Consider the following 13,193-nt stretch of genomic DNA (forward strand, 5'->3'; position numbering starts at 1 on the left):
TTTGTTACTTTCCTTTTTATACTAAGTCGATGATTAAAAAAATCAACTAATAAGATTAAGAGAATTATGCTTAAAATATAAAATATAATAATTTCTAAAAGTAATAACACATATATGATATCACATTTTCATTGGAAAATAATTGGTATTTTTATAATTATATATTTGATTGTTTTGCCTTCATTTGACTCATTTTTATACTATATATATGTATAGTGAATGACTGAATTTAATTAATATTATCAAGTTTTTATTAATAATATAAACATAATAAAAACGTTTTTGGGAGAAAGTTATAATATTACACGTATTATGCCATTAATACATTTAATAAATGGTCGACATTTATTAATATTCTTGCGCAAGTTATGATTAATGAGATCAGGAATTAATTTAAATGGTCGAAATATGATATGCAAACTATAACAAATTATGAGGACAAGTAAGTTTAAATCAGACCTTCTTCTTATGCAACTTGTCTTTCTGCAGCTTCATAGGTTTCAATAAGGATCCATTATCCATGAACTCGTATATAAGCGCCATCTTCTCTGTTTCGTTGCAGTATCCAATAAGTGCGGTTAGGTTCTTGTGATGAACTCGCAGGAGAAGTTCAACCTGCAATAAGAAAGAAAATAATAGGCGTCATTAAGATTGTTGTATGGTCTATCATGATAAAAAAAAGAGAAGAATGTTTGTGTTTTAAGACCTCGACATTTACCTTTATATATATATATAAAGTGAGCGTGAAGAGTATTAATGACGCCAAGGTAATATTCATACAATAAATAATGAAATCGTTTAAAGAAATATATTAAATTTTTATCGTCATAAAATGATATTACCATATTTTTATTATTCTTGCGCAAGTTATAATTAATGAGATTAGCAATTAATACACGTATTTATTATTATTCTTGCGCAAGTTATAATTAATGAGATTAGCAATTAATACACGTATTTATTATTATTCTTGCGCAAGTTATAATTAATGAGATTAGCAATTAGTGTTCGGTAATATTTGACTTTTTTACTATAATAATTATGATCTCGTGATCGGTAAATAATAACATATTATGGTTTCTTCTAATTTCTTTTCTCATAAATTATAGTTTCTGAGACATTTTAAATTATTTTAAATTACTAATACTCTAATATGATTTTTTTTTTAAATTACCAATACTCTAAACATATTATGGTTTTTTTAAAATTACCAATACTCTAATATATTTGCATTGTCACTTAAATATGTCATTATTAAGTTACCATAATAGTACCTTTGAAATATATATCGATTAGTTAAAAACGTATATAACTATATTAATTACATGGTATGTGTTTTTGGAAAGGTTTGGCCGATGGAAAAAAATAATTCAAAAAGAAATTAAAAAAAATCGACCAATAAGATTATAAGAATTAATCCGAGAGTGTCTTGTATGATCGCCACGTAAGCAGAAATCACTAAAGTGACTTCTCTTTTAATGTATAGGGAGATTGGTCTTACCTAATATTTTGTAACAATATCTTAATTAATACCATATATTTATCGGAGTTTTATTCCTTCCTCTAACAATACGCGCTTAGAGTATTAAACTAATATTGTTAGTTTGTTACCGAAGTCAAAGATAATCAAATTATGGAAATCTCGGTCCTTCTTGTGCATCATTCCATGTATGCACTCGGCCCATATATGTTATGTTTATACTTCTTAATTAAAAATTTAAACGAACAACATATTTAATTTTGTACATGCAATATATATAATCTTTCTATGATAACATCTAATAATACAATTATCCAACTAAAAGCTTGGTTTAAAATCTTATTTTAATCTTTTCTATTATTACTCTTTATTTTATATGATACACTTCTTCTATAAATTAATTTTATTTTTTTACCGTAGTGATTGTTAATCAAAAGTGTTATACACTATATTTTATGTTCAGAATCTACAATATTTATAAATAATTATTAAAATGAGTTAGTATATACATATTGTAACATGTCATCTTACATTATATAAATTCAAATATTTACAAAATCAAATTTAGTAAAATATTTTTGCAAATCATATGTGTGTATATATTACGTTAACTTAATTTTTATAAAAATTATTATAATAAAAAATTATTAAAAACTTTTACAATAAAAATCTACAAATATGTTCTATTGAATTAGCTTAAAAATCTACCATTAAACTATATCAATTTAACAAATGTAACTCTTATTGAATATACACATAAAATATAATGAGACAGAAGATATAGGTATTTAGATATTCGGGTAAGTTTCTTTTTAGTGGGATTTGTGGGTCCTAAATATTTGGACCCAAATAGATATTTGAATTGTGGTTAAAATTGAATATATTTAATCTCGGTTTAAGATGGTTCCTTTCATGTCCGGACCGGTTTGGAATCACAATTCAAATACATGTAAAGTACATGTAATATTTGGGTACATAGCAGGTCTAGGTCGGTTCAGATATTAAGATCTGAAAAGATTAGAAGTACCTGAAAATTTGAAAAATAATATGAAACTTAAAAAATAACCGAAAACCCAACAAATGCCTAAAATATATTCAAATATCCAAAAAAGATTTGATAATCTTCCTAAAATATAACCCCGAATTAAAGAAAATACACAAAATTTTTATCTGAATGCTCAAAATATATTTTAATTTTTTTTGAATTTTACCTAAAACCTGAAAGTATGTATAACTGAAAACTTACTCAAAAAAAATATCTGGAACATCGAAAAATATCCAAAATAGCAAAATACCTAACATACAGAAATGTACTTTGGGTACCCGGCTGGGTTTTGGGTTGGATCCGTCCGAACCAAGATCCACTGGTCTAAAATACTCAATACGTACATTTCTTTTGACCCATGCCCAATTGTTTTTTTTATTCGAGTAAATATCTAGGCTTAATAGAGAGTTACAGTATAACCTCTATAAATTAATAATCTATAAATAAATATCTTTATAAATTAATATAATTTCATAGTTCTAAATTGAGTTTTGATTCAATTACTATCTCGATAAATTAATAATTTTTATAAATTAATAAAAAAATATAGTTTTGGTGTAGTCCCAACATTATTAATTTATAGAGGTTTCACTGTATATAGAAATTTACATATTAAATTTCAAATAAACTAATTTATAAATTATGTAATTTTAAACAAATTTTCTTCTTCGATATAATACAATTTTGTAAATAATAATGTACAACAATCACAAAATACTAATTCATGTCAAACTTTGTTTATAATCTAAAAAAGCCCGCGCTTTCAAAGCGCGGATCAACAACTAGTATGTCTTTTATATGTTAATCTTAGTTTGCGACGGATGTAGATTAGTGTCGAGGTTAAATCAGTTTTCCGTTCTATTTGATGTTTATGTTTTCACTTCCCTTCACCAACTCTTAAGCTATTAGAGCCCATTGGCCCACAAAAATATAGACAACCTGAATCAAATCATATGGATCGTAACATAATGGCCATACCAGTGGCTTATCACTGAACTATGTGACACCGAGTATTGGCATGATCCGTCTATAATGAGTGCCGAAAATCCATCAGTGCAACAATAGGTACAAAGCATGGTCCACACCATAACCACCACCACAATAATGATAATCATCATCATATATTCCTTTTAGATAGGCATATAAGCAATAGTGTGGTCAGTCTATATGTAAGTTAGTGCAACTGGTCCGTGGACAGAAAAATCTAAATCATTTGAACTTTTGTATACATGAACAAGCAAAAGATACTCTCATGGTTAACGACCATCAAGTCTCATGGTGATGAAAGAAGATTACTTTTAAGTTATATATATAGGCTATACAAAAGAAAAATATTCAGTTAGACGTTAAGTTTAATTTACATCAAGATCGCCTTTCATTGTGTATAAATAGTCTTGTATGCTGTATTACCAAGCTATGATATTGTTGAAAAAATCCTAACAAAAGAAATTGACATTTCTGAAGTTTTGCTATAGACTAGAGAGTTGACAATAAATAAGCTGAATAATCTGACGAAAAGTTTAGTGAGAACAAGTTTGATTAGAGGGATGGAAGAAAGAGGCCACTAAGTAAAAACTTCGTGGAATCACTATTTTTTTTTTTGACATTAATAATCCCCTTTAATTTGCATTATGCTTCTCTTGGAATTATTTCAAATTTCAAATTTCAAATCTAATGGTATGGTAAAAAAGTCAATAAAAGCAAATATAGAACGGAGTTAAATATCATAATGGGAACTTGACTCTTTAAAATGTAAATGATGCGAAAGCAGACACCAAGAAAGACTTAATTAAGCACATGGGAGAACAGTGAATTATCATATTTCAAACCATCACCACATTATAAAAATATATACTCTTCTAATTATAATTATAACTATATACTATGGTCCCGACACCACATTCCAGAATCCTGCGGCAGTCGAAGATTCCACAATTTTCGCCACCAATTACTCCATGATTAAAATAAGAGGAATATTAATTGCACGGATCTAAAACCACATATTACATGATTAAGGTGCTACTCTAAACAAATATCGCCAATATATACTTTTGGTAAAAACTAAGCTATAAGCACTTTAGCAAAAAAAACTAAGCTATAAGCATATGTTGACTAATTTTCAAAGAATATGTATCCTACCCACAAACAAACAAACAGAAAAAAAAAACTAATTCTAAGAGTGTAATACGAAAAATAGAAATCATGAACGAGTAACTTCATCATCATATATGTGCTATGTTTAATTTGTTGAATAATCATGTCAACAGACTAACTTTGATTTCGGACAATATATATGTATATGTATACATACTATTATGGTCTTTGGTCTGAAGATGAACATAACCACGTACTGTCATTATTATGATCACGATCGGAACCACCGTAACCTCCATTTTCACCGGCGGTTATGTTCCCGTTAGCCACTGTCGTCGTCGTCAGAGGAGTAGTAGATGGACTCTGCAACATACCATGGCCAAACTGAACGTTATCATTGCTTCTAGGGTTTGAAGTAATGTTTGAAATCTGAGCTTGAAGAAGAGACTGTAGATTAATATTCTCGAAACTGTTGCTAGGGTTTTGATATTGCTGATGAATCTGTGATCCGGATAGGAGAGGAGACGTTGTTGGGAGGAGTTGTTGAGCGAAAGGTCGTAGCAAGAGATTGTTGTAAGAGTTTGGTGATGATGAAGAAGACAAGCCGAGGAAAGTGTTGAGGCGTGTGGTGTTCACGACGGAGTTGTTGTTAAATAGTGGCGGAGATGGGATTCCGGTGAACTCTTGAACCATCGCTCGGAAATTCGAAGTTTCCGTCATTAGAACCGTCGTTGGTGCTCTTCTTGATGCTCGTGATCTTTTCTTGGTTTTCTTGACTACTCCTATGTTGTTAGGAGGAGGGAAGGATGACGTGGCGGAGAAGGTTCGGAGGTCTGGTTGAGAAACCGGGTCTGGTTGTTGGTTTACGGGTAGGAACGTGTTGTTGTTGAAGTAGTTTGGTAGTACTAGAGAGTTGTCGTTGTTGTGGTCGAAGTGGAGGAGGTTAAGGTGGCTTTGTTGCTGCGGAGGTAGAGATGGCACTTGGTGGTTGTGGTGGTCAAAGGCTGAGATGGATTGATCGACGGCGCGTGAGTCATACTCTTCTTCTCCTCCTCTACCTCCGCCGCTTGAAGATTGCATGCTACTACTATTACCTGACTCCATCTTCGTCTGACCAAAGAAAGAAAACAAAACTTGTTGAGGTATGTTTTTGATGAGAGAAAACGTTAGAAGTGATTTAGATGAGAATAGATACTCGAGTTAAGGAGTTTATGAGATAGGGAATTACGGTAAATAAGATATTTGGTGCGACATGATTTGTTTAATTATTATATTTTGATTTTTGTGTGAAAGGGAGAAAAACAGGGAAGGTGAAATAGCATTAAGTGGTTCCACTACCACCATCCACTATTGTCTACTCTATATATTATGTACATGTATCTAAGGTTTGGCTTATATTTATATCTATACACTTTAGTCAAATTGGGTTTGATGGTAGATATTTGGTTTGTATAATGAGTTGTTTTGTTTTTCAACCACTTTAGGAGGATATGTCAATACATCATATGATGATATTTAACTTTGCTTTCATATCTTCCTAAGAATTGTTTACCTTTCTTCGTTATTCATGAGTACATAAACAAAAAAGAATAACATATCTATAAAATTTAAAGAATATATAAAATAAAATAAAATAAAATCAGCTCTCGTCAATCTTTATATGTACAATATTAGAATGCAAATATTTTTAAGAACTGTAAAATTTTTTATTATATACCTAAAAATAACATGATAAAGTTTTGATGCATCTTTGGTCTTTAAGAAAAGTCTCCTTCATCTCTCGTGGATGATTTTTTTTTGTATTGAAGTCTCCTCCCTCCCAACCAGCTGCTGGTTTCAGCATGTGTTAAGGTTGTTGTATTCTGTAATATATACTATGTTTTAAGACTAGGGAAATAACTAGGGGTGGGCAAAAAACCCAAACCGAACCGAACCGAACCAACCAAACCGAAGTTAAACCGAACCAAACCAAACCGTGCTTTTATGTAACCCAATTGGTTCATGTTTTACTCAACCCGAACGGTTTGGTTTGGTTTGGGTTTAAACCGAACCAAACCGAACCAAACCGATAATCCAATATATATATAGTAAAAATATATATGATATATATATATATATATATATGTATTAACATATTGTAAATTTTAGTTAAAGTTTTGTTTTTCATTTTTTCATAACTTCCATATCTTAAAAAAAAATTATAAATACGATTCAAATAATACTATTATATACAAAATCATGTAGCATAAGTTTTTATGTTTTCACTCTATTATTTATGAGTTGATTATTTTTTAATAAAAGTATAAAACTGATGCCTTCATATTTTATAACCAACTCAAACTACACCGAACCAAACTAAACCATAATAATGTAAATCGAACTAAATCTAAACCAAACTGAACTGAACCAAACCGAATTAAACCCAAACTGAACCCAAACCAAAGCTACTTTGGTTTTAATTGGTTTAAGTTTTATAAAATCCAAATTACCCAAACCAAACCGAACCCAAACCGAACCCGAAACTAAACCGAAATGCCCACCCCTAGAAATAACTGAAGGCATATGGCCATATGGGTATATTCGATTAGTTATCTAGACCTCTGGTTAATCTATTAGACTATATTACATGATGACATGATGTCCGAACTAGGTCTATTATGTGTCATAATAATTAGATGTCATGTCATAAGATAACTAAGATAATATTTGTTTGGATTCTTTTCTCCCTTTCACTGAGTAATTATTTACAAAATCACAAATTCAAAAGATGTGCATAAACATGTAAATAGTCATCGCTATTCATTTGGTTTCACCTGATTACTTTGCAAGCAATAATATACTACAGATTGATACTATATAACAATAGTTTGAGTGTATCTTGATCAATGTAAAGTTTGGTCGGATAACAATAATCGGCATATCAAAATTTAGTTCTTAAATGAAATACGTATATATATACATGGGGCCATTAACCAAAATGCCATAACCCTACTTTCCCTTTACCCATACGGCTTAAGTTTGTTTGGTTACCTACACTCATTTAAAATGTTGTCGATGTCTACTTTATTTATATATAAATGATCGAGAAATTATACTTTAGATCTAAACTATCAAACTTATAATCATTATATGGAAAAAAGAAAATATATACAGTAAAAATCAATTATTAACTTAGATCAGCATAATGATGATGATAATTAATTAACCATATAACAAAATGTTTTCTGAGCCAATATAGTTTTCACCTCGAGTAATCATCATATAATATGATCGAATCAAATTATTTTAGTCTTACTTTGGGGGTCAACATAGGATAACAATGTCATGTTATACAAAAAAAAAATTACATGGACTGATTTTGAAAAAAAAACAGTAATTTTTGTACATGGTGACAAAAGTGGAAAATTAGGTATTTAAATCCTAAACTATTTGAAATAAGCGAGTTTAATACTAAACGATTACTTGCATAATTTAATTTTCAAATAATATTTAATTTTTCAAATCGATACATAAAATCAACTGTTATAAACAATTCTTGTTAATTTTATATCAATTATCTTTATCATTAAACTTAAAAAACATCAAAATCTCCAAACTCAAATTCTGATTTTGAGTGAAGACAATTTTTGGCAGTAACAAAAGTAATTTTCCAGTGATTTTTCAGTGATGAAAGACAAATATGGTCCAATCCCGGAAACAAATATCATCAGAAACCATTTTTTTCATTGTTGGAAATCGTCTTCGCTCAAAATTAAAATTTGAATTCAGAATTTTCGAATATTTTGTAACGAGGATAATTGATATAAAATTAACGAAAATTGTTTATGATTTAACAGTTAATTTTTTAATTACTAATTTGTCAAATCAACTATTAGTTGGAAAATAAAATCGTACAAATAATAATTTAGTACAAAAAGTATGTAGTATTTTTAACCTAAACAAACAGGTTCTAGACATCGCATTATGTGACCCCTATAGTATACAGAAAACAAGTACATGCAAGTTCGGTTATAGGCATCTAAAAAGTCTATCGGTGATCTTTTGAGTTTAATTTTCGACGATCTATTTGAGTTTTTGTCGACGCCTTTTGTATTAACATGTAAGTAATTACTAAACTATAAAAAAACTTAGCTTTCGTATAGTAAATTGCGAAGATATTAATAGGTATAGTACTAAGAGATTGAAGGATTGTTCAAAAAAGAAAAGATTGTAAGGAATATTTATCAAACACATGTGAGGCTGGGGTGAGATGAAAGTGATTGGTTAATTGAATTTGGATTGTCGCAGGACATATTTGAACAAAAATCACGGAGATGAATAGTTTACATATAGACAGAAAATTCAACTGAGATCATACATAGATTATGACCAATTATTTATTAACAACATATCTGACAGAACTATTGAAATTTTTATTTTGGGTATACGATAAAATGGAAATCTGTAAGCGGGATCTATGATTAGCATAAACCTTCATGTTTTATGTGCAGTCTCCATATCCATGTACTGATGATGTACCCTAATTAAAATAAAACGGATATTAAGCTCTTTCATTTTGTTTTTGTAAATATTGTAGCAATCTTTTCTATCATAACCTTTCTAACAGTAGATTTTAAGAAAACCTGATTTTTGAGTTTGGTATTACTCATGAATCACATAAGTAATTTTGTTTTTCAAACTTATAATATGGATTTGATCAGGATTTGTTTACTGTGTTTGAATTAGCTACTAATATGGAAAATTTTACAAGTTCACTTGAGGCCTTAAGGCTCAAGATTGCACCTAACTAAAGCCCAACACTACAAATAAATATATTTGATATTTGTTAGCCCACAGGCTTAACAACAAATTGGACAAATTGTTTCTTTTTTTTATAAATATTTGTGACTAAAAAGGCTTTGTTGGGTATTTATTATGTCTGAGCAGTGACCATAAATAAATAAAAAATGGCAGCAAATATAACAAAGTATATATTTAGAAAATAGAAATGATTATTAATATAGAAATAAATTTGGAGGATAAATCATCAAATTTTTTATTTTATTTTTTTGGTCAAAAAATCATCAAATTTTCTATAGTCATAGACTCACAGTCACATATAAAGAAAAAAAATATTTGATTCTTATACGACAGCAAATATAACCAAGTACATTTAGAAAAGTTATAGAAATAAAAACTGGACGATGAATTAAATAAAGAAAAATACAAGCATCCTTATTTTGTATCTGGTCCATACACGCAGGCAAGATATAGATGCAAATGGGGTAGTTTCGTAATCTCTCAACTCCATACCGACCGACTCGCCGAGTAAACGCCGTGTCCGAAAGAAGCTTCTCAAACCCCTCCACTCAAATTATCACATCATAGCGGTAAGGAATCGGCCACGTCAACACTCCACGCTACTCCGCGAAACACTGGATCATAAACTACGTATTAATTCCCAATACCAACCCTTCCCTCAATATTCGCATCTATATTAATACATCCTCTCCGGCAATCAGACAAGAAAACACAAACACCAAAAAGGTCAATCAATCGCCGATGGCTCGTCTCCTCCCTCTCCTCCTCCTTATCGCCACCGTCTCCACCGTCGCCTTCGCCGTAACTTCCTCGATTCTCATCTAACGGATTTAATTTTTTATTCTTTTTTTCTAATTTTTTTTCTCTGATCATTTACTCAGGACGATGAACCGGACTGCGTCTACACGTTCTACCTCCGAACCGGATCAATCTGGAAAGCCGGAACCGACTCGATCATCAGCGCAAGAATCTACGACAAGTACGGCGACTACATCGGGATCAAGAACCTAGAGGCTTGGGGCGGACTAATGGGCCCTGACTACAACTACTTCGAGAGAAGCAACCTCGACATTTTCAGCGGAAGAGCGCCGTGTTTGCCTAGCCCGATCTGCTCTCTGAACCTAACCTCCGACGGCTCCGGCGATCACCATGGCTGGTACGTTAACTACGTCGAGGTTTCGACGGCTGGAGTTCACGCTCAGTGCTCCACTCAGAATTTCGAGATCGAGCAGTGGCTTGCAACCGATACGTCACCGTATGAGCTTACTGCCGTGAGGAACAATTGTCCCGTGTCGCTTAGGGATAGTGTCAGTCGGGTCGGGTCGGAGATCCGGAAACAGCTTTCTTGGGTCATCTGAGTGATGATGAAAGTGTGTGTGATTCGTATTGTATGTTTATCATCGTCTTATGAGTGTAATCTGGCCTTTGATTATATGATTCGATAAATAAAACTTTTTAGTTACTTTTGCAACGTTTAATTCGTAATTAGTGAAAGATTTACTGGATAATTAACTCGTTAATTGAGCGAGTCATGACACTATTTGATTTGTCTCGGTCTTACGTCGAACCAATCAATGTGATATATTTATGTAATCTTTAGGACTAAGACATGAAGGCGATAGCATTAAATTTATTGTACGCATCTAGGTGTCTATACTAACAAGCGGAGAACAAGTTTGATTGGACCAGTAATACATTGGGGAAATGATGCCACGTCTATGTTTCATAAATTATTAAACTGAATCTTACATTTGCTGACCAAAATAAATTTGATACCTATATATGGGGTCAGATGGTCCCTTTTCAAGTTTTTCCCCAATATTGGTTTTACAGCATAAGCTCGTAAAGAACCGTAGAAAAGAAAAGAAGCCCACTTTGAAAGGAGGAAGATGAATCAATCGCGACTCTCAGATCATCTCGCCAGAACCATAGTTGCATACTTTGAATGACAAAAGTACTAGCAAAATCGTTTGACCGATGGAAGGAAAAAGGAACTTAGTAGGTTCATTCTGTGAACATCTGTCTTTAGTGTTTGGTCATTGTGAAAGGGAAGTAAGAGGATGATTATTGCAAGTTCCTTAAGGTTTGGTCCTTAATACACATATATGTATATGTATATATAATATATGCGTATATAATTATTTGCTAAGGACTTTACGGAAACCGAAACCGTTTAGTCCTTAATTAAGGTTCTTAAAGAACCTCTTGTGAGAGGTCATCTGGATTATACTCAACCCCAATTCAGCAAGTACCTATACACCCAACATTTGAACATTTTAGCTCTCCTTTTTTCTTATGAACAAACAAGATTATGATTTGTTATTCGAAAAAGGTTCTGTGCCTGTTGAGCAGTTCCGACAGGCAATCGAGGGCTAAGATCTGTCCTTCCATGGCTACTTCTATCTTGTCGATGTTGAATTATCTAATGTACCTTGCGATAGAGGCTAAGCTGTCACAACAAGATGTGAGACAGACCGTTTGCTTCACCCAACAGCTCCTCTACGATTGAAAGCAGGACTTGTAGGCTGGTTAAAGCAACATAACTTTAGAAAAAAATTGGTCAACCCAAATGTTTGAGTTTTTGACAAAGAAACACATTATAAAAGTCAACTGCAGTGATGTTAGGCTTGCTTCACGGCATGTTGACTAACTGCAATGGTTTCTCGTAAGGGAGAGAATACAACTGAATGATGATAATGAAGTTGAAAGCCAAAATAATTGCTAAAATAAATTGATTCATCTTCTATGTGTTTCTAGTTATAAGAATGGTTGCAGTTATCTCATGTCATATAAATGATACCTTTCCGTCTGTCATTGCAGGACGTATGACGCAAAATTTTACCAGGGAATGAAAGATGAAATAGAATCACAAAAGAAAGTTGTCTCTTAACACCATCATCTTCCCGAACAAGCTCTGGTGATTTTGCACTGCCATTCTTCGAATGCTTCTCTCTCTTGCTTAGGTTTTATGGTTTGTCTAGATCTCAATGTCGGAAGGTTCAAAATCTTCAACGACATATCTGACTGAAGCTCTAAACAAAAATAAAATAGAGGCCCACATTTATATTGTAAAATTATACAAAACAATAAAAAAGGGATAAATCAGAAGGCATAAAAGAAAATTTTAAATCGTGGAGAAATAATAGGGGTCAATATTCTCTTTTCAGTTTTGGTACTAGTTTTTTTTTTTCATAAGTGCTCCAAATTTGACGTCAAAAAAAAATTCTCCAAATTTAGTTACATAGCTTTCTTTTTAAAAAAAAATAGGGGTCATGAAAGAGTGGGGCCCATAAAAGAGTGGGGGCCCTAGGTTCAGGTTTCAGTTGGCTGTGCCCAAGGACGCCACTGTCTGTGAGTTGGAATATTCCACATTCTTTTATCTTCAATCTTTTGAAATTGTACGACGACTGCTTATAGTTGATGTCGAACTCAAAGACAAGCTCGGTGGAAGTGACCTCCTCTGTTTGAACCTCAACCTCGAATGTGTACAGATGCCACACGAAAAATACTTCTACTTTTTTATTACAATAAGTGAGAGAATTCCCTCCAGACGTTATGGTACAACAGACAGATCCCCGGTATGTATCGTCCCTACCAGAAAATATGACGCAAGCCTTAAATTTTGTTGATTTGCAAAGAGGCATTTGATTCAACTTCACAGTTACAGAACTCCCGGAAGATCGGTAAGTGAAGCACATAGGTACTGATATAGCTGGAAAGACCGCATATTGATTGGTCCGCGTGTGGATGATGAGATCTTTAGCTTCTTGATTC

The 13,193-nt window shown here is 32.0% G+C and overlaps 2 protein-coding genes across 2 annotated transcripts; one reads left to right on the top strand and one right to left on the bottom strand.

The window, feature by feature from the left end:
* Nucleotides 1–4,220: 4,220 nt before the first annotated feature.
* On the bottom strand, nucleotides 4,221–5,982 carry LOC108819210 (uncharacterized). The gene is made up of 2 exons (XM_056992017.1): nucleotides 5,848–5,982; nucleotides 4,221–5,729 (listed from the first exon to the last, which is right to left on the bottom strand). The coding sequence occupies exon 2, from the start codon at nucleotides 5,721–5,723 to the stop codon at nucleotides 4,839–4,841; it is 885 nt and encodes a 294-aa protein (XP_056847997.1). The 5' UTR covers nucleotides 5,724–5,729; nucleotides 5,848–5,982; the 3' UTR covers nucleotides 4,221–4,838.
* A 4,081-nt stretch (nucleotides 5,983–10,063) lies between these two features.
* Nucleotides 10,064–10,883, top strand: LOC130498377 (PLAT domain-containing protein 1). The gene is made up of 2 exons (XM_056991702.1): nucleotides 10,064–10,220; nucleotides 10,301–10,883. Exons 1-2 carry the CDS (start codon nucleotides 10,161–10,163, stop codon nucleotides 10,775–10,777), a joined length of 537 nt encoding a protein of 178 aa, XP_056847682.1. The 5' UTR covers nucleotides 10,064–10,160; the 3' UTR covers nucleotides 10,778–10,883.
* Nucleotides 10,884–13,193: the final 2,310 nt, after the last annotated feature.

The sequence above is a fragment of the Raphanus sativus genome, chromosome 8 (assembly GCF_000801105.2).
Source record: "Raphanus sativus cultivar WK10039 chromosome 8, ASM80110v3, whole genome shotgun sequence".
Classification (NCBI taxonomy): Eukaryota; Viridiplantae; Streptophyta; class Magnoliopsida; order Brassicales; family Brassicaceae; genus Raphanus; species Raphanus sativus.